Source organism: Cetorhinus maximus, chromosome 25, assembly GCF_964194155.1.
Source record: "Cetorhinus maximus chromosome 25, sCetMax3.hap1.1, whole genome shotgun sequence".
Classification (NCBI taxonomy): Eukaryota; Metazoa; Chordata; class Chondrichthyes; order Lamniformes; family Cetorhinidae; genus Cetorhinus; species Cetorhinus maximus.
In genome coordinates, this window is record NC_135903.1 from 34,138,868 (window position 1) to 34,164,085 (window position 25,218).

The 25,218-nt window shown below is 43.2% G+C and overlaps 3 protein-coding genes across 3 annotated transcripts; all 3 read left to right on the top strand.

Moving 5' to 3' along the window:
• The first annotated feature begins 2,532 nt into the window (after window positions 1–2,532).
• On the top strand, window positions 2,533–5,080 carry LOC144667769 (interferon alpha-F-like). Its single transcript, XM_078529213.1, has 4 exons — window positions 2,533–2,664; window positions 2,841–2,930; window positions 4,634–4,873; window positions 4,982–5,080. Exons 1-4 carry the CDS (start codon window positions 2,533–2,535, stop codon window positions 5,078–5,080), a joined length of 561 nt encoding a protein of 186 aa, XP_078385339.1.
• Window positions 5,081–9,173: 4,093 nt separating this feature from the next.
• LOC144667770 (interferon alpha-F-like) lies at window positions 9,174–14,541 on the top strand. Its single transcript, XM_078529214.1, has 4 exons — window positions 9,174–9,305; window positions 11,412–11,501; window positions 14,095–14,333; window positions 14,442–14,541. The coding sequence occupies exons 1-4, from the start codon at window positions 9,174–9,176 to the stop codon at window positions 14,539–14,541; spliced, it is 561 nt and encodes a 186-aa protein (XP_078385340.1).
• A 4,091-nt stretch (window positions 14,542–18,632) lies between these two features.
• On the top strand, window positions 18,633–21,749 carry LOC144667771 (interferon alpha-F-like). Its single transcript, XM_078529215.1, has 4 exons — window positions 18,633–18,764; window positions 18,930–19,019; window positions 21,302–21,541; window positions 21,651–21,749. The coding sequence occupies exons 1-4, from the start codon at window positions 18,633–18,635 to the stop codon at window positions 21,747–21,749; spliced, it is 561 nt and encodes a 186-aa protein (XP_078385341.1).
• Window positions 21,750–25,218: the final 3,469 nt, after the last annotated feature.

The window sequence follows — 25,218 nt, forward strand, 5'->3', positions numbered from 1 at the left end:
CAAGTTAATCGCTGCTTAAATACTGAGACCAAAGCTGTATATAATACTCCAGGCCTAGTCTCAAATATGGCCTGTAGAGTTGAAGCAAAACTTCCCTACTTCTTTTCTTCATCCTCTTTGCAATAAACGACAACATACCATTTACCTTTCCAATTAATTGCTCTACTGTTTGCTAAATTTCCATTGCTCAAGTCCAAGGACACCCAGGTCTCTCTGCACTGAAAGATTCTGTGTTCTTTCTCCATTTAAACAACATTCTTACTTTCTGCTGGGCACAGCAACGGCTAACTTGTGTCCTGCATTACATCAGTCACTATATATCTAAAGTATTTTATAAGCTGCTGAGTGCTTTGAGACACCTGTGGTCAGGAAGAGCACAATGTGAATGCAAGCCTGTTTTGATAAAAATATCATAGAGAAAGCGGGGCCTACACACAAAACTGACCTCACTCCAGGGTGAATTTATCAGCAGTGCAGTTGTTTACAGTCCTTCCAAAGGGCCCCAAAAAATAAACTGGATGATTTGGGTTTGAGCACGGCAACAGACATGTGTTAAAAGGTTTGCAAAGCAACTTTATTAATTTACAAAGACAATAACGATTGCATTCGAATTCCAAAAAAGTGGGGATGAACCAATCCAATTTCCATGACCATTAAATTCTACAAAACAGAAAACCGACCCCAAAAGTGGTAACAAGTTGTGTACGTCAGGAAGTCTACAACGCTTTAACCAACTTTAATATTTACTGTCCACCACTGACACACACTGGGATCAGTCTATACCATGTACATGGTGAACTGCAGGATCTCACCAAAGCCCCTTCAACACCGATTCCCAAACTGACGACTTCTACCACCCAGAAGAACAAGGGTAGCAGACGCAAGGGACCAGCACCAAATTTCGCTTCCCATTCAAGGGAGAAGCATACTGACTTGGAACTATTTCCCATTTCTTCACTGTTACAGGCTAACACTGCTGGAAAACCCTTCCCAACACCCCTGTAAATTCACCTACACCACATGAACGGCAGCAGTTCAGGGGTTAAATGGAGCGGTTCATCACCACCTTCTGACGGGTAATTAGGGAGGAGCAACAAATCCTGGCCTTTCCAGAGACGCCCACGTTCCATCAAGGAAGAAATGAAGCCAAATCATGCAAAAGTAGCTGTGAATGGGCCGCAGATTTTTGTAAGTTAAAAATGGACACGTTCCCGCAGGTCCTTCCTATTTCCTCTAATATCACTCGCCAGTGCTTTTAATATTCTTCCTTCAGTTCCCTGACCCTCCTTCCGCCTCCGCCTTCAATAATTACAATTCCCACTGTTTTATTCGCCAATAACAGCATTGTTGTAAATTGTAGTTTCTCTCGTGTCTCCAGTTGGGGAATGTGGGATCCCGCTCCCACATCCACCCGGACGGTAGATTTTGGTGACACTTCCAGCTGAGAGGGATTTGGTGACATTCCCTATGTACCCGGGCATTTACCGAATACCCCAAAGGCTTTCCCAACTGCCCCTCACCCCTCTCAGTCTGATCCACCCTCTTTACAAACCCTCCTCCCTTTCGGAAATGACAAAACACGTCACTTTCCTTCAGGCACTTTCGCTTTTGGCTGAAATGGACACCAGGTTAATTTCCAGAGAGAAAGTGACACGGACACTTTCCCGGGAGAGGGACAAGAAAGAAAGGATGAAAGAAAAGAGAGCGGGATCACTTTCGGACTCAGAATCGGAGCAGATCAAATATTCTTTCAATCCGACTCTGAAAATGGCTCCAGAAAACAACCGAGAAATGAGAAACTTCTCCCAGTTAAAGAGCAGATTGTGGGACAGGTCAATCGGAGCGGAGTCTGTCTCCATGAAGCGGTGTCCCTGGGCTGTGAGCCGAGCTCTCTGCAATGTCCAACCTGTGAAGTGTGAACAGGACAAGCGCCAGGTGAACACACCGCGGGGACACAGTGGATTTCAAAGGGAATCGCTCTTCATGGGGCCCAATGTCAGCACTAAAGGCCGCCGCACCGGATCACCGCTGTCGCTCTCTCTATAATCCGGATGATAAAATCCAGCCCCCGATACATGTTCACACTGCCCCCAATTCAGAGCCTCCCTCTACACCACCTTCGTGCCCCAGGTGAGCTGAAGCCACACAACACTGAGCTGGAACCGAGCGCTGCCTGTGATTTTCAACCGGGGATTTTCCACTCGCTGCTTCCGGAATCTCCAGCTTTTACATTCCTGACCTCAGAAAGGAAACCGGACAAACTATTGATCTCCCGCAGCTCTTCCAAAAATCCTCGAGCCCGTTTTCACTTTTCGAATGTAATGCCACACATTAAAGCCGACAGCATGGCAGCGCCAGTGAGAGCACCGAGCAGACTCCACACTCACACTCACACCGTTCGGCAGCACAGGTGCTCGCTCCCGGATCACAAGCGGCAAGGATTCGACTTTCCCAGTTTAAATCCGCCGCGGAATCACGAAGCCGTCGGTTTCTCATCTTTCACATCGGTGTCTCACTCTGGGTCGCTTGATCATGGCTTTGGCGAGTATCTGGAGATTTTGGATGGTGTTGCTCTTCTTGTCCGGGACCCTCAGTCTGGGATGTGACAGGCTGCAGTTACAGCAAGTTCTCAACACAGAGACTCTCAGCAAACTGAATGCAATGGTGAGTTGAACCTGCAGCCAGAGCAGGAGGTGAATCACATTGTGTCCGCTTGCTGAGAAATGTCACATCAGGGGAAATGTTTTGCGATTTGTCATTTTGTCCAATGAATTGTCTGTGATTCTCCAGTATTTGAGTTTTTGGGGCTGATTGTAACAGTGATTGTTTTCCCCTCTCAGGGCGGACCCTTTCCCCGACACTGTATAAGACAGAGACTCTCACTGAAAACCAAACCCTTGAACCTGGTGAAACTCTCGAAGGAATTAGAGGTGAGTGAACACTCGGTTTATTTGATTCACACGGGCTTTTATACAAAGTAAGATCAACAACCGAATCGGAAACTTCCACATCAGGAATTTGGAATAGAGTGATTTGTACCCATTGTGAATGTAGGAGCAGTCTCACTTATTGTATTTCACTCACTATCTCACTCATGAACTATATCACTCTCTCTAACCGCACTCACTACCGCCTTATCTCCAACTATATCCCTCCCTGACATTATGTCCCTCCCTCTAACTACCTGCTCTGGGAGCCAACCGACTGGATCTCCCATCTCCTTTTCCTACAGGGCCTATAGATTATTCTGGGCAGACCACTGCCTGATGGGCCTGTTGTCAAAGATGTTTCTCTGCCTAAGCATTTCTATACGGGATAGGTGGTGAGGCAATTCCAAAGGCTTCGAGTGTTCACGACAGCAAGGCCACTCCCATCCTTTGCAACACCGGGGACAGGTTGAAAGTCAGCACTTGCAGTTTGCGTTCCAAGGGTCCACGCACAGCTTGATGCAGCCAGACACCAATGTAGTTATCAGGATGAGGGCGATGTTGAGAGCGTTTTGTCCTCTGATCATTGACTACGTGAAAACTTCTCAACTTTTCTCAACCTAACACCATTTAATTTTCTCCCTGCCTCTAACCACCTCACTTCCTCTAATCATCTTATTCCCTGTAACAATTTGCCTCCCTCGAAACATCTCACTCCTGAGCTGCACTGAATGACTTTGGGGCATGAACCACGCAGGCAGGATAGGCCATAGGAATATAGAATGAAGATTTATTTTATGCTCACTAATCATCACAAACAAACATTTACTTACATGCTTATTAAAGGTTTTTAGTTTCCCTCTTACGTGACCTGCTCATCAATTCTCATACATTCTGTTTACTCCTCATTTCTTTTGATAACTTTTCTCCATATTGGCTGCATTCAGCTTGGTTCCTCACTGTGCTAAGAGCCTAATGTTTCACATAAGGCTTCGTTTTCTTTTTTGTTTTAATCTCTACATCTTTTGGCGATGACGTCATTGACCTTTCCACGCCCTTCCTTTCTGCTTCATTGAAAGGAGTCCAGTCTGCAACCATAACATCTCCACTTAAAAAGAGCCTCAATTGCTACTTTCCTCCTGAGGAAGCACTATTTAAGAGGAGATGGTGGCTTAGTGGTAGATTCACAGGTTTAATAATTCATGGCCTAGGCTAATGCTCTGGCACCTGAGTTCATGCCCCATCACACAGCTGGTGGAATTTTAATTCAATCAATAAACGTGGAATATAACACTAGTCTCAGTAATACTGACCATGCAACTATCATGGATCTTTGTAAAACCCTTCTGATACACTAATGCCTTTTAAGAAAGGAAACGTGACTTCTGCATCTGGACTGGATGACATGTCATCTCAGCACATGGTCGAATCTTCACTGTCCTTTCAAATATTCAGTTCAAGGGACATTAGGGATGGACATGTAATGCTGGCTTTGCCAGTGATGCCCACATCCCATGAATGAATGAAGGAAAAAAGAATCCTTGATTCAAATACACCGGGGCCAGATCCCTTTTAAATGCACTGAAATTAATCCTCCCCCTTTTGACCATTTTTATCTCTATTTATAATTTGTTCTTTAACATAGTCTGTTCTAAAATTAAAGGTGAACATGTCCTCTCTAATCTCATTCTCTACATTATACACAGACACAGGACAGGATCCAGATTGTCCATCAAACCCTGCGTCACATCAGCAAGATCTACAGCATGAACCTGGGTTCAGCCACATGGGCCCAGGACAAGGTGGAAAACCTCCGGCTTCTCCTGGATCGACAGCTCGGTGAGCTGGATGAATGTGTCAGGAAAGCAGGATCAGAGCACAAGATGAGGAGAAACTCTGCCATTCACAATTACTTTAGGAAACTGGAAAAGTTTCTCAAACAGGAGGTAGGTCAATTGATAAATGACAATGTGAATGGTGGCATGTAGTTCATTTCACCACATTGAAATCTGCTCATTCTCTAATCGGTTTCCCTGAATAATTTTCTTTTTCAGAAATTCAGTGACTGTGCCTGGGAAATAATCCGCAATGAGACCAGAGCCCGTTTACAACAGCTCCTTTTCATCATAGGACAAATCAGCAGAAGAAACTGAGAAAGATGTTTAGCACAGACTGGGAGCAATGAATATTTATTTTAAAAACTTTTAACATAAAGCTATTTATATATATATTTGTAACAAATTTAATATTTTATGAGTCACAATGAGTGACATGATTGGATTATTTATTTATTTTATTTATTCATTTATTTATTGATATTTATTGCTTTGATATTTTCCCCTGATATAATCCTAACCCTTTAGTGGCTGGGGTGTGTGCTCTGGAATTGACTGGTAGGCTTTCAAGATATGGGTTTTCAGACCTATAAACCCTGGGCCGCACTGACCTTTCCATTTCTCCTCTCCTAAGTGGCCAACTTTTCAATCTATTTCAGCCACTGTAATTTATTGATCTTTATTGTTGTGATGTCTTCATGTAATGAAATGTTACATGTTATTTAATGTGTAATGTGAATTTTTAATGATAATTTATTTATTGATATTTATTAAGTGTTGGCGAACAGATAAATTTTTTTGTAACTGGAAAATTTTATACACAATGAGCGCCTTTGCTACAAATAAATTGTTTTCAATATTATGCATTGAGTGGAATGATGTTCATTTTTCAATTCTGTCGGTTGGCTTTCCATACTCAGTATAAATGCTCTGGATTCTCCCACCTGCTGTATCTTCCTGTCAGCCCTTCTCTGTTCTCCTCTTCTGTCTTCACAATCAGATTTTCCCTCACCCATTGGAAATGTGAACCTATTGTGAACCGAACTGCCCGGATTTATCATCTTTTACCCCTCTGCTTCTCAATGCCACATTCCAGCTCCAAAGGAGAGAGGACTGAGCGTGACATTCAGGAGACAAGTGGAAAATAGAGGCATAAATTAGAAATGGACAGATGGAGAAATGGAATGGGAGGATATAGAAGATGACTGGAGTGTCAGCCTCTGTGAATATATGGGGACATCAGACAATGGGGTTGAGAGTGACATCAGGTAATGAGTAGGAAGGAGAATGAGTGCAGAGTGGGGATGGAAATCTTTAGTTTCGCATGGTTGTTTACACCTTCTGAAAATCTGTATGATAAATACTGTCTGCATTGCATTAGAACAGAAGAAAAAAGAGAAGTAGGCCATTTGGCCACTCAAGCCTGCTCCACCATTCAATAAGATTCCGACTGATTTGATTGTGGCCATAAATCCATTCCCCTGCCTGCCACCTATAACCTTTGACTCCTTTGTTGATTAAATCGCATCTAACTCAGACTTGAATATATTCAATAACACAACCTCCACTGTTCTCTGAGGTGGAGATTTAAAAGGTTAATGACACTTGGGGCAAAAGAAATCCTCCTCATCTCCGTCTCATATACATATTGAAACTTTGGCCCCCACTTGCAGACTCCCACAGAGAGGAAGCACCTCAACATCTACCCGGTCACATCTCCTCACAATCTTAAATGAATCAATGACATCACCTCTCATTCTTCAAAACCCGAAGGAGTATAGGCTCAACCTGGTTAAGATTGCTCATAAATTCTCTTTCCAGGAATCAACCTGGTGAACCCTCTTTGAAGTGTCTCCAATGCAAGTTAATCCCTGCTTAAATAAGGAGACCAAAGCTGTACATAGTACTCCAGGCCTAATCTCACAAATGGCCTGTAGAGTTGACGCAATACTTCCCTACTTCTTTTCATCATCCTCTTTGCAATAAAGGACCACATACCATTTACCTTTCCAAATAATTGCTCTAATGTTTGCTAAATTTTAATTGCTCAGGTCCAAGGACACCCAGGTCTCTCTTCACTGAAAGATTCTGTGTTCTTTCTCCATTTAAACAACATTCTGACTTTCTGCTGGGCACAGTAAAGGCTAACTTGTGCCCTACATTACATCAGTCACTATATATCTAAAGTATTTTATAAGCTGTTGAGTGCTTTGAGACACCTGTGGTCAGGAAGAGCACAATGTGAATGCAAGCCTGTTTTGATAAAAATATCATAGAGAAAGCGGGGCCTACACACAACACTGACCTCACTCCAGGGTGAATTTATCAGCAGTGCAGTTGTTTACAGGCCTTCCAAAGGGCCTCAAAAAATAAACTGGATGATTTGGGTTTGAGCACAGCAACAGACATGTGTTAAAAGGTTTGCAAATCAACTTTATTAATTTACAAAGACAATAACTATTGCAATCGAATTCCAAAAAAGTGGGGATGAACCAATCCAATTTCCATGACCATTAAATTCTACAAAACAGAAAACCGACCCCAAAAGTGGTAACAAGTTGTGTACGTCAGGAAGTTCTCAACGCTCTAACCAACGTTAATATTTACTGTCCACCACCGACACACACTGGGATCAGTGTGTACCATGTACATGGTGAACTGCAGGATCTCAGCAAAGCCCCTTCAATGCCGCTTCCCAAACTCACGACTTCTACCACCCAGAAGAACAAGGGTAGCAGGTGCAAGGGACCAGCACAAAAGTTCGTTTCCCATTCAAGGGACAAGCATACAGACTTGGAACTATTTACCATTTCTTCACTGTTACTGGCTAACACTCCTGGAAAACCCTTCCCAACACCCCTGTAAATTCACCTACACCACATGAACGGCAGCAGTTCAGGGGTTAAAGGGGGCGGTTCATCACCACCTTCTGTCGGGTAATTAGGGAGGAGCAACAAATTCTGGCCTTTCCAGAGACGCCCACGTCCCATCAAGGAAGAAATGAAGCCAAATTATGCAAAAGTAGTTGTGAATGGGCCGCAGATTTTTGTAAGTTAAAAATGCACTCGCTCCCGCAGGTACTTCCTACTTCCTCTAATGTCACTCGCCAGTGCTTTTAATATTCTTCCTTCAGTTCCCTGACCCTCCTTCCGCCTCCGCCTTCAAAAATTACAATTCCCACTGTTTTATTCGCCAATAACAGCATTGTTGTAAATTGTAGTTTCTCTCGTGTCTCCAGTTGGGGAGTGTGGGATCCCGCTCCCACATCCACCCGGACGGTAGATTTTGGTGACACTTCCAGCTGAGAGGGATTTGGTGACATTTCCTATGTAGCCGGGCATTTACCGAATACCCCAAAGCCTTTCCCAACTGCCACTCACCCCTCTCAGTCTGATCCACCCTCTTTACAAACCCTCCTCCCTTTCGGAAATGACAAAACACGTCACTTTCCTTCAGGCACTTTCGCTTTGGGCTGAAATGGACACCAGGTTAATTTCCAGAGAGAAAGTGACACGGACACTTTCCCGGGAGAGAGACAAGAAAGAAAGGATGAAATAAAAGAGAGCGGGATCACTTTCGGACTCAGAATCGGAGCAGATCAAATATTCTTTCAATCCGACTCTGAAAATGGCTCCAGAAAACAACCGAGAAATGAGAAAATTCTCCCAGTTAAAGAGCAGATTGTGGGACAGGTCAATCGGAGCGGAGTCTGTCTCCATGAAGCGGTGTCCCTGGGCTGTGAGCCGAGCTCTCTGCAATGTCCAACCTGTGAAGTGTGAACAGGACAAGCGCCAGGTGAACACACCGCGGGGACACAGTGGATTTCAAAGGGAATCGCTCTTCATGGGGCCCAATGTCAGCACTAAAAGCCGCCGCACCGGATCATCGCTGTCGCTCTCTCTATAATCCGGATGATAAAATCCAGCCCCCGATACATGTTCACACTGCCCCCAATTCAGAGCCTCCCTCTACACCACCTTCGTGCCCCAGGTGAGCTGAAGCCACACAACACTGAGCTGGAACCGAGCGCTGCCTGTGATTTTCAACCGGGGATTTTCCACTCGCTGCTTCCGGAATCTCCAGCTTTTACATTCCTGACCTCAGAAAGGAAACCGGACAAACTATTGATCTCCCGCAGCTCTTCCAAAAATCCTCGAGCCCGTTTTCACTTTTCGAATGTAATGCCACACATTAAAGCCGAGAGCATGGCAGCGCCAGTGAGAGCACCGAGCAGACTCCACACTCACACTCACACCGTTCGGCAGCACAGGCGCTCGCTCCCGGATCACAAGCGGCTCCGATTCGACTTTCCCAGTTTTAACCCGCTCGCAAGAACCGTTTTAGCCGCGGAAACACGAAGCCGTCGGTTTTTCATCTTTCACATCGGTATTTCACTCTGGGTCGCTTGATCATGGCTTTGGCGAGTATCTGGAGATTTTGGGTGGTGTTGCTCTTCTTGTCCGGGACCCTCAGTCTGGGATGTGACAGGCTGCAGTTACAGCAAGTTCTCAACACAGAGACTCTCAGCAAACTGAATGCAATGGTGAGTTGAACCCAAAACACCGAGTCGGTAATTATGTTGAGGGGAGAGAGGGAATCAGCCTCCAGGAGAGATTAAATCTGGATTTGGGTGAAGGAACAAATGGGATCTGAGAGGAAATTGGAAAGCAGACATTGAGGAGGAGGGCATTCAGTGACGGAAGAAGCGGAATGTGACCCAGAAGGGGGAGAGGGGGCAAATCAGAGGCAGCCCATCAGTAACAACCATTCAGAATAATAGAGCGACTTTAAGGTCTCAACGTGCCTCACGGGAATGTTATACAGCAACATTTGTTGTGGTGGGCACAGCAAGATTTCAAACTTTGCAGATGATACAAATTTTGGAAATGTTGACAACTGTGATGCGGATGGTGCTGAACTTAAAAAGGCATAGGCTTTATTAATTGTGGCATTGAGTAGAAGAGAAAAGAGGTCATGTCGAACTTGGATAAGACACCAGTTAGGCATCATCTGGAGTACTGTTCTGGGCACCATACTTGAGGAAAGGATGTGAGGGTATTGGTGAGAGTACAGAGGAGGTGAACAAGAATGATTCCCAGGATAACGAACTGTAGCTACGCGGGAGGATTGGAGAGGTTGTCACTGTTTTCCTTGGAGAAAGGAATGTGTAGATTAGGCTTAATTGAGGAACTCAAGATACCCTGTGGGGTATGGACAGCGTAAATAATAAGAAACCGTCTCCACGAAAGCGAACATCAAGAAATATAGGGCACAGGTTGAAAATAGTTGGCAAAGGGAGTAAATGTGATATGAGGAGCAATTTTTGAACCCAGGGTGTGATTGGAGCAAACTTCACACAGTGCTTTCAATATTTGAAAATGAGGGTGAGAATTTTAAAATGAAGGTATTTCTTATCCAGGAGACTGACGCTGTGTTTTGTTTGATCTCCCTGAGGAGATGCATGTCGAACAGAAATAGAAAGGGACCAAAAATAGATTCTTGGGGACACAGAGGCTAAACGTTGGTGCTGGGTGGGTGATGGTGGAGAAGAGATGCCATTCTGGGCTTTTACAGTCTGCATTTAGACAGTGGGAGCCAGGCAGTGTATCCCCAACCAGCAGGCCCATGGTGGAGAATGTTGAATTCTGATGTTCATGTCGACTATGTCACAGGACTAGAAGGAGGAGAATGTTTTACATATGTCACGGGCATGTTGAATGTAATTTATGAATTTGCCTATCACCTTATGGAGATCTTGTGATGCAATGGGTCGGACCTGCTTTCAGGCAGAGAACTCAAGAACAAGTACAGCTTTATAATCTAACAATCTAACCAAATGCCCCTTCATTGCCCCCTTAATGCGAATCCGTTCAATTTGGAGGAAGCATGATAATTTTCCGAAAACATTTTTAAAACTGTTGATCCAAATTATTAGAACCTTGAGCTGGAACCGAGCGCGTGTTGTGATTTTCTCTCGGGCATCTTCCAGTCACTGGTTCAGGAATCTCCAGATTTCAGATTCCTTACCTCAGACAGGGAGCAGACAAACTCTTCCTCTCCTGAAGTCCTTCCAAAACTCCCGCAACCAGATTTCACTTTTAGAGTGTAATAGCAACATCGCCAGTCCCCCCTCTTCACAGCGTCAGCTCCTCCCAGCACAATTCTCACACACACACACACACAGGACTGGACATTCAGGCGGTCGCTCCGGCTTCACAAGCGGCAGCATTTCCACTCCTCGTGTTTCATTCGCTTCAAAGGAACAGTCTTTCGGAGCTGATCCCAGATCCGGTCAGTGTCTGATCCTCATCTCGGGGTGTTTCACTCTGGGTCGCTTGATCATGGCTTTGGCGAGTATCTGGAGATTTTGGGTGGTGTTGCTCTTCTTGTCCGGGACCCTCAGTCTGGGATGTGACAGGCTGCAGTTACAGCAAGTTCTCAGCACAGAGACTCGCAGTAAACTGAATGCAATGGTGAGTTGAACCTTCAGCCAGAGCAGGAGGTGAATCACATTGTGTCCACTTGCTGTGAAATGTCACATCAGGGGAAATGTTTTGCGATTTGTCATTTTGTGCAATGAATAGTCTGTGATTATCCAGTATTTGAGTTTTTGGGGCTGATTGTAACAGTGATTTTTTGCCCCTCTCAGGGCGGACCCTTTCCCCGACACTGTATAAGACAGAGAGTCTCACTGAAAACCAAACCCTTGAACCTGGTGAAACTCTCGAAGGAATTAGAGGTGAGTGAACACTCGGTTCATTTGATTCACACAGGGCTTTTATACAAAGTAAGATCAACAACCGAATCGGAAACTTCCACATCAGGAATTTGGAATGGAGTGATATGTACCCATTGTGAATGTAGGAGCAGTCTCACTTATTGTATTTCACTCACTATCTCACTCATGAACTATATCACTCTCTCTAACCGCACTCACTACCCGCTTATCTCCAACTCCCTCCCTGATATTATGTCCCTCCCTCTAACTACCTGCTCTGGGAGCCATCCAACTGGATCTCCCATCTACTTTTCCTGCAGGGCCTCTAGATTATTCTGTGCAGACCACTACCTGATGGGCCTGTTGTCAAAGGTGTTTCTCTGCCTAAGCATTTCTACACGGGATAGGTGGCTTGGCAAGTTCCAATGGCTTCCAGTGTTCTCGACAGCAAGGCCACTCCCATCCTTTGCAACACCGGGGACAGGTTGAAACTCAGCACTTGCAGTTTGCGTTCCAAGGGTCCACGCACGGCTTGATGCAGCCAGACACAAATGTAGTCATCAGGATGAGGGCGATGTTGAGTGCGTTTTGTGCTCTGGTCATTGACTTCGCGATAACTTCTCAACTTTTCTCAACCTAACACCCTATAATTTTCTCCTTGCCTCTAACCACCTCACTTCCTCTAATCATCTTATTCCCTGTAACAATTTGCCTCCCTCGAAACATCTCACTCCTCAGCTGCACTGAATGACTTTGGGGCATGAACCACGCAGGCAGGTTAGGCCATAGGATCATAGAATGATCCTGTGCTGAAGGAGACCGATTGGGCAGAATGGCCTGTTTCTGTACCACGTTTCCGATCAACTACCTGGTGGAAAAATACATTAGTAGGTACGCACTAACCAGCATTCATATATTCAAGAAAAATCACCTTTCCCAAACTTGATTGAGTTATGTGATAATGTAGCAGAGGGTGTTCATGAGTTTAGTGCGCTTAATCTTCTGATGATGTCATCATACCTCTGCAGCACTTTGAATGAACGATTCAAATTATTCCCGCTCTCATCCCCCATTACAATGCAAAAATTTTCTCTGACTATTTATCCAATTCTCTCTTGAAAGTTATTATTGAATCTGCTTTTCCTGTTTTGTAAATCAATCCATGCGCACAGTTTTAAAAGACTAATCATTACAAGATCCAGCACGCAATCCTCATCAACACTCTCTGCTACATTATCACATAACTCAATCAAGCTTGGTAAAGATGATTTGATGGTAAAGATGTCTCCCCAGAGATCATTGTGTCTGAAGGTTTCCCACCACCCAAAATGGTCTAACTGGCCTGTATTTGTTGGGTTTATCCCTCTTCCATTTTTGAATGGGATGTAAGTATTTGAAATCTTCTGCTCTGCTGCCATCATGCTCCCCATATCTAAAGAGGACTGGAGGAATGCGGCCAGAAGTGTTATCTCAACCCTTGCTTTCCTCAGCATTCTCAGCTGAATTGAGTCCAGACCAGGTGACTTTCCTAACCTGAGTGCTGCCAATATTTTACGTACCTCCTCTTTATCTATTTTTATCCTACCCTATTTCTCTACTCGCTCCCCCTTCACTGTGACTTTTGAAGCATCTGCTTGTGAAGTGAAGACAAATTCCAAGAACTAGTTTAGATCCTCCGCCATGTCCTTAGTATCGCACAAGAAGATTTATTTTTTGCTCACTAATCATCACAAACAAACATTTATTTACATGCTTATTAAAGGTTTTTAGCTTCCCTCTTACGTGACCTGCTCATCAATTCTCATGCATTCTGTTTACTCCTCATTTCTTTTGATAACTTTTCTCCATATTGGCTGCATTCAGCTTGGTTCCTCACTGTGCTAAGAGCCTAATGTTTCACATAAGGCTTCGTTTTCTGTTTTGTTTTAATCTCTACATCTTTTGGCGATGACGTCATTGACCCTTCCTTCCTGCTTCATTGAAAGGAGTCCAGTCTGCAACCAGAACATCTCCAGTTAAAAAGAGCCTCAATTGCTACTTTCCTCCTGAGGAGGCACTATTTAAGAGGAGATGGTGGCTTAGTGGTAGATTCACAGGTGTAGTAATTCATGGTCTAGTCTAATGCTCTGGGCACCTGAGTTCATGCCCCATCACACAGCTGGTGGAATTTTAATTCAATCAATAAACATGGAATATAACGCTAGTCTCAGTAATACTGACCATGCAACTATCATGGATCTTTGTAAAACCCTTCTGATTCACTAATGCCTTTTAAGAAAGGAAACGTGACTTCTGCACCTGGACTGGATGGCATGTCACTCTCAGCACATGGTCGAATCTTCACTGTCCTTTGAAATATTCAGTTCAAGGGACGTTAGGAATGGACATCTAATGCTGGCTTTCCCAGTGATGCCCACATCCCATGAATGAATAAAGGAAAAAAGATTCCTTGATTCAAATACACCTGGGCCAGATACATTTTAAATGCACTAAAATTAATCCTCCCCCTTTTGCCCATTTTTATCTCTATTTGTATTTTGTTCTTTAACATAGTCTGTTCTAAAACTAAAAGTGAACATGTCCTCTCTAATGTCATTCTCTACATTATACACAGACACAGGACAGGATCCAGATTGTCCATCAAACCCTGCGTCACATCAGCAAGATCTACAGCATGAACCTGGGTTCAGCCACATGGGCCCGGGACAAGGTGGAAAACCTCCGGCTTCTCCTGGATCGGCAGCTCGGTGAGCTGGATGAATGTGTCAGGAAACCAGGATCAGAGCACAAGATGAGGAGAAACTCCGCCATTCACAATTACTTTAGGAAACTGGAAAAGTTTCTCAAACAGGAGGTAGGTCAATTGATAAATGACAATGTGATTGCTGGCATGTAGTTCATTTCACCACATTTAAATCTGCTCGTTCTCTAATCGGTTTCCCTGAATAACTTTCTTTTTCCGAAATTCAGTGACTGTGCCTGGGAAATAATCCGCACTGAGACCAGGGCCCGTTTACAACAGCTCCTTTTCATCATAGCACAAATCAGCAGAAGAAACTGAGAAAGATGTTTAGCACAGACTGGGAGCAATGAATATTCATTTTAAGAACTTTTAACATAAAGCTATCTATATATATATTTGTAACAAATTTTATATTTTATTGTACTGATGACAGAACAATGAATGACATGATTGGATTATTTTATTTATTTATTTATTTATTTATTGATATTTATTGCTATGATATTTTCCTGATGTAATCCTAACACTTCAGTGGATGGGGTGTCTGCTCTGGAATTTATTGTCAGGCTTTCAAGATATGGGTTTACAGACCTATAAACCATGGGCCGCACTGTCCTTTCCATTTCTCCTCTCATAAGTGGCCAACATTTCAACCTATCTCAGCCACTGTAATTTATTGATCTTTATTGTTGTGATGTCTTCATGTAAAGAAATGTTACATGCTATTTAATGTGTAATGTGAATTTTTAATGATAGTTTATTTATTGATATTTATTAAGTGTTGGCGAACAGATAAATTTTTTTGTAACTGGAAAATTTTTTGCAGAATGAGAGCATTTGCTACAAATAAATTGTTTTTAATATTAAGCATTGACTGGAATGATGTTCATTTTCCAATTCTGTCAGTTGGCTTTCCATAGTCAGTATAAATGCTCTGGATTTTCCCACCTGCTGCCTCTTCCTGTCAGCCCTTCTCTGTTCTGCTCTCCTTTCTCCTCAATCAGGTTTTCCCTCACCCGTTGGAACTGTGAAACTATTGTGAACCGAACTGCCCTGGTTTATCATCTTTTACCCCTCTGCTTCTCAATGCCACATTCCAGCTCCAAAGGAGAGAGGACTGAGCGTGATGTTCAGGAGAAAAGTGGAAAATAGAGGCATAAATTAGAAATGGACAGATGGAGAAATGGAATGGGTGGGCTTAGAAGATGACTGGAGTGTCAGCCTCTGTGAATATATGAGGACATCAGACAATGTGGTTGAGAGTGACATCAGGCAATGAATAGGAAGGAGAATAAGTGGGGAGTGGAGATGAAAATCTTTTATTTCGCATAGTTGTTTACACCTTCTGAAAATCTGTATGACAAATACTGTCTGCATTACATAAGAACAGAAGAAAAAATAGAAGTAGGCCATTTGGCCCCTCAGGCCTGCTCCACCATTCAATAAGATTCTGACTGATTTGATTGTGGCCTTAAATCCTGTCCCCTGCCTGCCACCTATAACCTTTGACTCCTTTGTTGATCAATCCCATCTAACTCAGACTTGAATATATTCAATAATCCGACATCCACTGTACTCTGAGGTGGATAATTTAAAAGATTAATGACACTCGGTGCAAAAGAAATCCTCTCATCTCCGTCTCACATGCAGTTGCCGTATTTTGAAACTGTGCTCCCCAGTTACAGATTTCCACTGAGTGGAAACACCTCAACATCCACCCGGTCAAATCTCCTCACAATCTTAAATGATTCAATGACATCACCTCTTATTCTTCAAAACTCGAAAGAGTATAGGCTCAAACTGCTAAGATTGCTTCATAAACCAACTTCTCTTTCCAGGAATCAACCTGGTGAACCCTCTCTGAAGTGTCTCCAATGCAAGTTACTCCCTGCTTAAATAAGGAGACCAAACCTGTACATAGTACTCCAGGCCTGGTCTCACAAATGGCCTGCAGAGTTGAAGCAAAACTCCCCTACTTCTATTCTTCATCCTCTTTGCAATAAAGGGCAAAATACCATTTACCTTTCCAATTACTTGCTTTACCTTTTAGCTAAATTTTCATTGCTCAATTCCAACGACACCCAGATCCCTTTGCACTGAAAGATTCTGTGGTCTTTCTCCATTTAAACAACATTCTGATTTTCTGCTGGGCACAACAAAGGCTAACTTGTGTCCTACATTACATCAATCACTTTATATCTAAAGTACTTTATAAGCTGCTGATTGCTTTGAGACACCTGTGGTCAGGAAGGGCACAATGTGAATGCAAGCTTGTTTTGATAGAAATATCATAGAGAAAGCTGGCCCTACACACAAAACTGCCCTCACTCCAGGGTGAATTTATCAGCAGTGCAGTTGTTTACAGGCCTTCCAAAGGGCCCCAAAAAATAAACTGGATGATTTGGGTTTGAGCACAGCAACAGACATGTGTTAAAAGATTTGCAAAGCAACTTTATTAATTTACAAAGATAATAACTATTGCATTCCAAATCCAAAAAAGTGGGGATGAACCAATCCAATTTCCATCACCATTAATTTCTACAAAACAGAAAACCGACCCCAAAAGTGGTATCAAGATGTGGACGTTAGGACGTCTACAACGCTCCAACCAACTTCAATATTTACTGCCCACCACCGACACACACTGGGATCAGTGTGTACCATGTACATGGTGAACTGCAAGATCTCACCAAAGCCCCTACAACACCGCTTCCCAAACTGACGACTTCTACCACCCGGAAGAACAAGGGTAGCAAACGCAAGGGACCAGCACCAAAGTTCGCTTCCCATTCAAGGGACAAGCATCCTGACTTGGAATTATTTCCCATTTCTTCACTGTTACAGGCTAACACTCCTGGAAAACCCTTCCCATCACCTCTGTAAATTCACGTCCACCACATGAACGGCAGCAGTTCATGGGTTCAAGGGGGCAGTTCATCACCACCTTCTATAGGGTAATTGGGGAGGAGCAACAAATTCTGGCCTTTCCAGAGACGCCCACGTCCCATCAAGGAAGAAATGAAGCCAAATTATGCAAAAGTAGTTGTGAATGGGCCGCAGATTTTTGTAAGGTAAAAATGCATATGCACCCGTAGGTCCTTCCTATTTCCCCTAATGTCACTATCCAGTCCTTTTAATATTCTTCCTTCAGTTCCCTGACCCTCCTTCCGCCTCCGCCTTCAATAATTACAATTCCCACTGTTTTATTCGCCAATAACAGCATTGTTGTAAATTGTAGTTTCTCTCCAGTCTCCAGTTGGGGAATGTGGGATCCCGCTCCCACACCCACCCGGAAGGTAGATTTTGGTGACACTTCCAGCTGAGAGGGATTTGGTGACATTCCCTATATACCCGGACATTTACCGAATACCCCAAAGCTTTTCCCAACTGCCCCTCACCCCTCTCAGTCTGATCCACCCTCTTTACAAACTCTCCTCCCTTTCGGAAATGACAAAACACGTCACTTTCCTTCAGGCACTTTCGCTTTGGGCTGAAATTGACACCAGGTTAATTTCCAGAGAGAAAGTGACACGGACACTTTCCCGGGAGAGAGACAAGAAGAAAGGATGAAAGATAAGAGAGCGGGATCACTTTCGGACTCAGAATCGGAGCAGATCAAATATTCTTTCAATCCGACTCTGAAAATGGCTCCAGAAAACAACCGAGAAATGAGAAACTTCTCCCAGTTAAAGAGCAGATTGTGGGACAGGTCAATCGGAGCGGAGTCTGTCTCCATGAAGCGGTGTCCCTGGGCTGTGAGCCGAGCTGTCTGCAATGTCCAACCTGTGAAGTGTGAACAGGACAAGCGCCAGGTGAACACACCGCGGGGACACAGTGGATTTCAAAGGGAATCGCTCTCCATGGGGCCCAATGTCAGCACTAAAAGCCGCCGCACCGGATCACCGCTGTCGCTCTCTCTATAATCCGGATGATAAAATCCAGCCCCCGATACATGTTCACACTGCCCCCAATTCAGAGCCTCCCTCTACACCACCTTCGTGCCCCAGGTGAGCTGAAGCCACACAACACTGAGCTGGAACCGAGCGCTGCCTGTGATTTTCAACCGGGGATTTTCCACTCGCTGCTTCCGGAATCTCCAGCTTTTACATTCCTGACCTCAGAAAGGAAACCGGACAAACTATTGATCTCCCGCAGCTCTTCCAAAAATCCTCGAGCCCGTTTTCACTTTTCGAATGTAATGCCACACATTAAAGCCGACAGCATGGCAGCGCCAGTGAGAGCACCGAGCAGACTCCACACTCACACTCACACCGTTCGGCAGCACAGGCGCTCGCTCCCGGATCACAAGCGGCTCCGATTCGACTTTCCCAGTTTAAATCCGCCGCGGAATCACGAAGCCGTCGGTTTCTCATCTTTCACATCGGTGTCTCACTCTGGGTCGCTTGATCATGGCTTTGGCGAGTATCTGGAGATTTTGGATGGTGTTGCTCTTCTTGTCCGGGACCCTCAGTCTGGGATGTGACAGGCTGCAGTTACAGCAAGTTCTCAACACAGAGACTCTCAGCAAACTGAATGCAATGGTGAGTTGAACCTGCAGCCAGAGCAGGAGGTGAATCACATTGTGTCCATCTGTTTTGAAAAATTATATCAGGAGAAGTCGTTCGTTCTTGGAACAGTTAATTGTCAGCGGACTACAGTATTTCTGTTTCTCATGTGTTTGAAACAGTGTTTGTCTTTTCTCTCAGGGCGGTCGCTTCCCCCGACAATGTATAAGGGAAAGATTGGACCTGAAAACCAAGCCCATGGATCTAGTGAGGCTTTCGGAGGGTTTGCAGGTGAGTGAACACTGGGGCCTATTTTCACTTATTCTAACAGAATTTTATGTAAAACCTGGTTGAGATCCACAGCCCTCGCCCAGAACGTACATAGCAGGTCGCCCACTGATGTGAAGTTGTCGGTAGAGTTAAGGGTCAGGTCCTGCTTAGAGTCAGGGTTGATGACGTGCTGCGCAGTTTAAGATTCCTGGAGGGATGTCCACATCCCTGCTCCCAAAGTCGGATATATGGAGTGGAGCCTCAGTGAATTGTAATGCATCCGATAAAGAGCGGCCTGCCACCCTTCAAAACTACTTGCAGCTGCTGATCATCTGACTTCCTCTAACCATCTCACTCTCCATAACGATCTCCGTTCCTCCAATCGTCTAACCCTCTCTTCCTTTCGGTATCCACTTCTCACCACCAATCGCCCTACACACTTCAGGCAGGCCCCCTTCACCCAACGGACTGACTCCAAACAATTTGCATGTCCATTTTTCGTTGCCTTCACTCTATTGTCTCTGCTGTGCCTCCATTTTCAATTTGGGATCTGCACTGATACGGGGACTGTTAGCTCAGTTGGTTAGTCGAGAATAACGCTACCAGAGCGGCTTCAATTCCTGTCCCACTGAGGTAGATTTTAAGACCTGCCGCTTTGCCCTGCGCCTGACATTGGGAGGAAATGGCAAAGCACCACTGACAAATTAAAAACTGCCCAGAAAACAGCTCAGGATGAAGAATCAACAGACAACGAGCCAAGGACCTGCCTTCTGGCAGAGCGCACATCCCGCTGGCAGGGATACAATCAACTAATTGGCAGTCAATTAAATATTGAGAAGTCCAAAGACATTCTTTTCAACTACCGCCCTTAACTCTGTTCCCTAGTTACTGACTTCAAAGCTCTACCGAACCAATGTCTGATACTGACTCAGAATATTGGCCTTCTATTTGACCCACAGCTGAGCTTCCAGCCCCAATAGCAAGGTTACCTATTTCAGCCTTCCTAATATGACCCATCTCTGCACTTGCCTCAGCTCATCTGATCCTGAAACTTTGATCCATGCATTTCTTCCCCTAGACTCCATTATTCTAATACTCTTCAGGCTGACATCGCACCTTGCACCCTCTATAAACTCGAACTCACTCAATTAACTGCTGCAATACATCTAAACTCTAATTTATCTAAATATCCCAACGAGCACCAAGTCCTTCTCAGCCGTCACCTCAGTATTCTGAGATCTATTCTGAGGTAATGTAAGATCAAAAGAACCTCATTTTGAATTCGTAAGGTGAAAATGCTTTGCCTGATGTTTGGTTAAATCTGTGGGTTTCTGGTGCCTTAATGGAGATTAGTTTGGGAATCTGTTTAAAATTATGATGGTGGTAATTTGTAGCCATGTGTACATATTTTAACCTGTGTAAATGAATAAAATGTTTCAATTAGTTTCATGTAAAACCTCAAGAACTGGTGGTCTGATTCCTGAATTTAGAGTCGTATCTCAAACATAACACTTAAAATGATAGTTTATGACAGTTGTTTAAAGTTTTCCTCAGGGACTTTTAAACAACTCAGCTGCACCAACTGCATCACCCCAGCTTCCAATGCAGCAACATCCTTTTTTTTATATACTCATGCTGGTTTTGCCCCTCACATTTTTTGTAACTTCCTCCAGGCCAACAACCCTTCCAGATCTCTGTGTTACATCCAATGTTCTCATCATGCTCATTCCAGATGTTCATTGCTCCATCACTGTGTAGCTGTGCCTTCATCTGTCTGGCCCTTAAGATCTGGAATTAACTCCTTCCTAACTCTCTCTCCTCTGTAACTGCCTCCTAAAAGCCTAAGTCTGAGCAAACATTCCACCTCCTTTTGTGGCTGGGTGTAAATTTTCTTTGATAATGCCCCTGTGAACCTTCTTGAGGTTTTTCACTATGTTAAAGGTCCTATGTAAATGCAAGTTGTTATTGTTGGTATCATGGGACCAATTGGAACTGTACATAGACTGGACTAAATGGGGTGTGAGGTCACCATCAGCAGATAATCTCAAAGTGTTTGGCCAGGTTATAGATCTTCAGTGCCAGTTGGACTGTAGAGTTTGCATCAGTACTAGCCTGTACCACCTAGTAACTACATTTCAGGGAATATAATAATCAGTTAAATAGAGGCAGCAACTTTATTGATGTGATGTAATTAGTCACTTTCTCCTGAGCAACAGCAAGGATTAACTGTGAAATTTGCACCAACCCTGACTGGTTACACAGGAACAGGTCCTCTCTAATGTCCTTGTGACTATTTCTCACAGGCCCAGGACAGGATCCAGATTGTCCATCAAACCCTGCGTCACATCAGCAAGATCTACAGCATGAACCTGGGCTCAGTCACATGGGCCCGGGACAAGGTGGAAAACGTCCGGCTTCTCCTGGATCGGCAGCTCAGCGAGCTGGAAGAATGTATTAGGGAACCAGAGTCAGGGCACAAGATGAGGAGAAACTCCGCCATTCAAAAATACTTCAGGAAACTTCGAAAGTTTCTCAAACAGAAGGTGAGACAATAAATAATTGACAGTGTGATTACTGCCATGTCGTTCATTCAGCTGCATTTAAATCTGTTCATTCTCTAATGAGGTTTCCTGAATGATTTCTCTTTTTCAGGGATTCAGTGACTGTGCCTGGGAAATAATCCGCACTGAGACCAGGACCCGTTTACAACAGCTCCTTTTCGTAACGGCACAAATCAACAGAAGAAACTGAAAAAATTCCAGTAGTAGAGACTAAATTAATTTATTTAAATTACCTCCTATTTATAAAAATAATTATATCTTATTGTATTTTATTGTATTGCTGAGATGACACTTTGATGCTTGGTGGCCGATGGAGAGCAAAGAATATCTTGATGCCACTTTATATTTGATTATTTGTTTCAATTTATTGATAGTTCTCGCTCTGATATTTTTCTGTGTTGAAATGTTAAATGTTTCACGAGGGGAAAAATCTGAGGAAAAATGCTATTTCTGTCCCTCCCTTTATTGGCTTGCAGCGGCTACAATAACAGTTGTTAAGCACCTGATTCCAGTAGTTGGTTTTCCAGCGTAGATTCTCTGAACTGGCCCACGTAGCTGGCTACTAATGCTCCTTATCTTATCTGCATTGAGTTAAATTGACTGCCATGATGCCTTTCTGCAATAGATGTTACGGTTTTTAAGGTGTAAAATCAAAAATGAAAAGAAGGAACTGAAGATTTTTCAATGACAAGTTTTATACAGATTGAAAAGATAATAAGTTATTTTAGAGTCCTCACTTTTTAAAGAAGTATTATATTTTATGCATACAGAATGCAAAGTATCATTAATTATAAAGTTCTGTCAGCTTGGCTCAATGCTGGCACTCTGAGGCAGAAAGTGGTAGGTTCAAACCCCACTCCAAAGGTTTAATTTCCATTGAGCTTTGTGAAGCTCCTTAATCCAACTGCTGGACTTCCAGTGACAATTCTGCACTGGAAATGGTCTGGCCATTCCACAACTCTGGTTTCCAGGTTACTCTCAGGCTCAAGGGTGGGGTTGCAGCCCAATGACCACTGACCTTATTCCTGTTCCACAGTAACCTTTACATTTCTGCTCTCCAAAAGGTCAACACTGCAACTAATTCCACGTCATTTTAATGTATTGATATTTATCATTGTGATGCCTTTGTGTAATGAATTGCTACAGTTTTATACAATGTGTGAAGTGAGTTCAAAAACAAACGTTAATTTATTGATATTTAAGATTTGAGAAATAAGTATTTTTTTTTATAAAACTGAAAACTGTTTACATTGAATGAAAGCATGTTTGTGCAAATAAATTATTTTTAATATTACATATTGACTGGAGTAATATTTATTTCTCATTTGTGCCCATTGGTCTTCTGCCAATACAAATGTTCCTTCAGCACTCTATTTTCCTCACGCCAACTTCTGATATTCTCTCACCAGACAAAACATGTGAATCGCTTTGAGCCCAATGGGTCCAATTTCCTATCTCCTAGACAGGACGACTCTTTTGGTCTTCTAGTATTCAACTCTGTATTCTCCCTCTGAATGAGAGGATTATATTTGAGGGGTTAAACAGAAAAGAAGGAGAAAACTGGGGACATTAAGTGGAATGGGACATTCAAGCACAACATGTTATTTACAGGCTCATGCTGACTGTCTCTAATGAGCCCATGTCTTTACAACTGTTTATCCTGCGATTTGAACCACAACTGAAGTAATGCTACAAGTGCTATCATTTGTGCCACCCTGAAATTTGTTAGCACAATACTTATTTCAAAAAGTTATTGAAAATTATGGTTTATTTCCTCTCTCTCTTCTCCTGCCACACTCATGATGTTGGATTGCAAACCATCTGAGCCTACTGAATTTTCTACTTCCAGTCACATTCACAAAATAATCCTCCCTTCCCGTCTATTCCATTGTTGCTCGTTTCAGCCTATCTTTTGATCATTCCATTCTATCCATTCCATGGGTTCACCTTTCACCTTGCTTTGTAAAAGCTGAGGTATGATACTGACCTTTGCCATTTAATCACACTTAAGTACAAATTGTCCTCATTCATCCTCAAATGGTCCCAGTGTTTCACTGGCTAATGTTTTACTTATTATTAGCAAATGTCCCCTGCCTTTGTCCACATTCAATTGATAAATAACATTTTGTTGTATCTACAAGACGGAGAGACTTCAGAAACATGTTCTACAGAATCTCATCAGTGCTTAAAATAAGTCTTTGAAATTATAGGGTTAGTAATCCTGCCTTAGATTGCGAGTTTGCAGGGTTCAAATCCACTTGACAGTCACAGTGCAGACTGAACCTTTAGATTTGATTTCTAGGTTGTCATCCAGCCATTTTTTGTGCCCAATGATTAAGATTCTCAGCTCCCAATTGTCTTGGCTGGGGGGTTGCGTAAAACCTTGCTGTTGTACAGGACCCTTTGAAATCAGCCTTTCAACTGGCATAAACATGGTTATGGCCAAGAAACTAATGTACAAGTGAGGACAGTTAATCAGCATGTGAGTCCTTCCTTTATTCCACACTATTCTCCACAGGTGGGGAATATGAAGTCATTTTGTGTTTAGTAACTAGATTAATGCCAGGTGGTCCAGCTGCTTTTATACTTATTTGGCCTTTTCGCAGTGGTTACTTACAGCTATGTGTCTTATTAGGCCATTCTAGAGGACACTTAATGTTCAACCACAATGCTATTGGTTCAGGGTCACATGTAGGCCAGACTGGGTAAGGACTGCAGAATGCCTGATGCTGCCGAACAGTTATGTTTTCTTCAGAGAAAGATGTTATAAATATGTTTGCAATGTTGGCACACATGGTGGCTCACAATTTTTTTCTCACTGGTGTGACGTGTTGTGTATTAAATATTACCGCTGAAATTACTGAAATTGGATGTTTATTATTTTGTAGAATTTTCTGTAACCAAGATAAGATATTATGCCATTATAAGAGTTAATATTTCCAGTGAAAGGCTATGAAATGATCTGATAATGACCTGTGCACATGTCGATCATGCATGAGAGAATATGCTAAACCTAAAGAGAAACCAAGTTGGATATAAGGGGATTCTGAAAAAGCGGAAGTGTGCGGAAAGGGTTGCTTAGGTAAAGTACATTTATATTTTCTAAGATGTAAATAGGTTGAGTTTAAACTGAGAGAAAGAAAGCATGCAACAAGAGGAGAAATACGACAAGAAGATGAGGATTTTTTTTTAATGCAGCAAGTTGTTATAACCTGGAATTCACTGAGGAGTTGAGGATTCCCAGGACAACACCCTCCCGACTGTATACCACTGTGCTACCACTTCTGCTGGGGTGATGGTGGTGTCTGGAATGTTGTGTGTAAGGTATGTTTCTGTGCCACCATTCCACACTACCCTTATGCATTTTTCAGAGTTGATTTATTGAGAGACATTCACTAAAGTTCACTGTTTCACTCAGTGTTACATTGGTTGAGCAGAAGCAAATTAAAAGAGCAGGGAAAACAACATTGAAACTGAAAGGATAGAAAGGGAACCACATAGGTGTATCTCAACATTGTTGAAAGCATAAAATTCATGGAATCATAAAATATCACAACACAGAAGGCCTATCTGCCCACCTTGCCTGTGCCAGCTCTTTGAAAGGGTTATCCAATTAATCCCACTTTACTGCTTTTCAGTACAGCCCTTAATTTTTCATT

Coding starts and splice junctions, on each gene's coding strand:
- LOC144667769 (XM_078529213.1), top strand. CDS start 2,533: ATGGCTTTGGCGAGTATCTGGAGATTTTGGATGGTGTTGCTCTTCTTG. Junction 2,665..2,840: donor TCAGCAAACTGAATGCAATG/GTGAGTTGAACC, acceptor TTCCCCTCTCAG/GGCGGACCCTTTCCCCGACA. Junction 4,874..4,981: donor AAAAGTTTCTCAAACAGGAG/GTAGGTCAATTG, acceptor TTTCTTTTTCAG/AAATTCAGTGACTGTGCCTG.
- LOC144667770 (XM_078529214.1), top strand. CDS start 9,174: ATGGCTTTGGCGAGTATCTGGAGATTTTGGGTGGTGTTGCTCTTCTTG. Junction 11,502..14,094: donor AACTCTCGAAGGAATTAGAG/GTGAGTGAACAC, acceptor CATTATACACAG/ACACAGGACAGGATCCAGAT. Junction 14,334..14,441: donor GAAAAGTTTCTCAAACAGGA/GGTAGGTCAATT, acceptor CTTTCTTTTTCC/GAAATTCAGTGACTGTGCCT.
- LOC144667771 (XM_078529215.1), top strand. CDS start 18,633: ATGGCTTTGGCGAGTATCTGGAGATTTTGGATGGTGTTGCTCTTCTTG. Junction 19,020..21,301: donor GGCTTTCGGAGGGTTTGCAG/GTGAGTGAACAC, acceptor TATTTCTCACAG/GCCCAGGACAGGATCCAGAT. Junction 21,542..21,650: donor GAAAGTTTCTCAAACAGAAG/GTGAGACAATAA, acceptor TCTCTTTTTCAG/GGATTCAGTGACTGTGCCTG.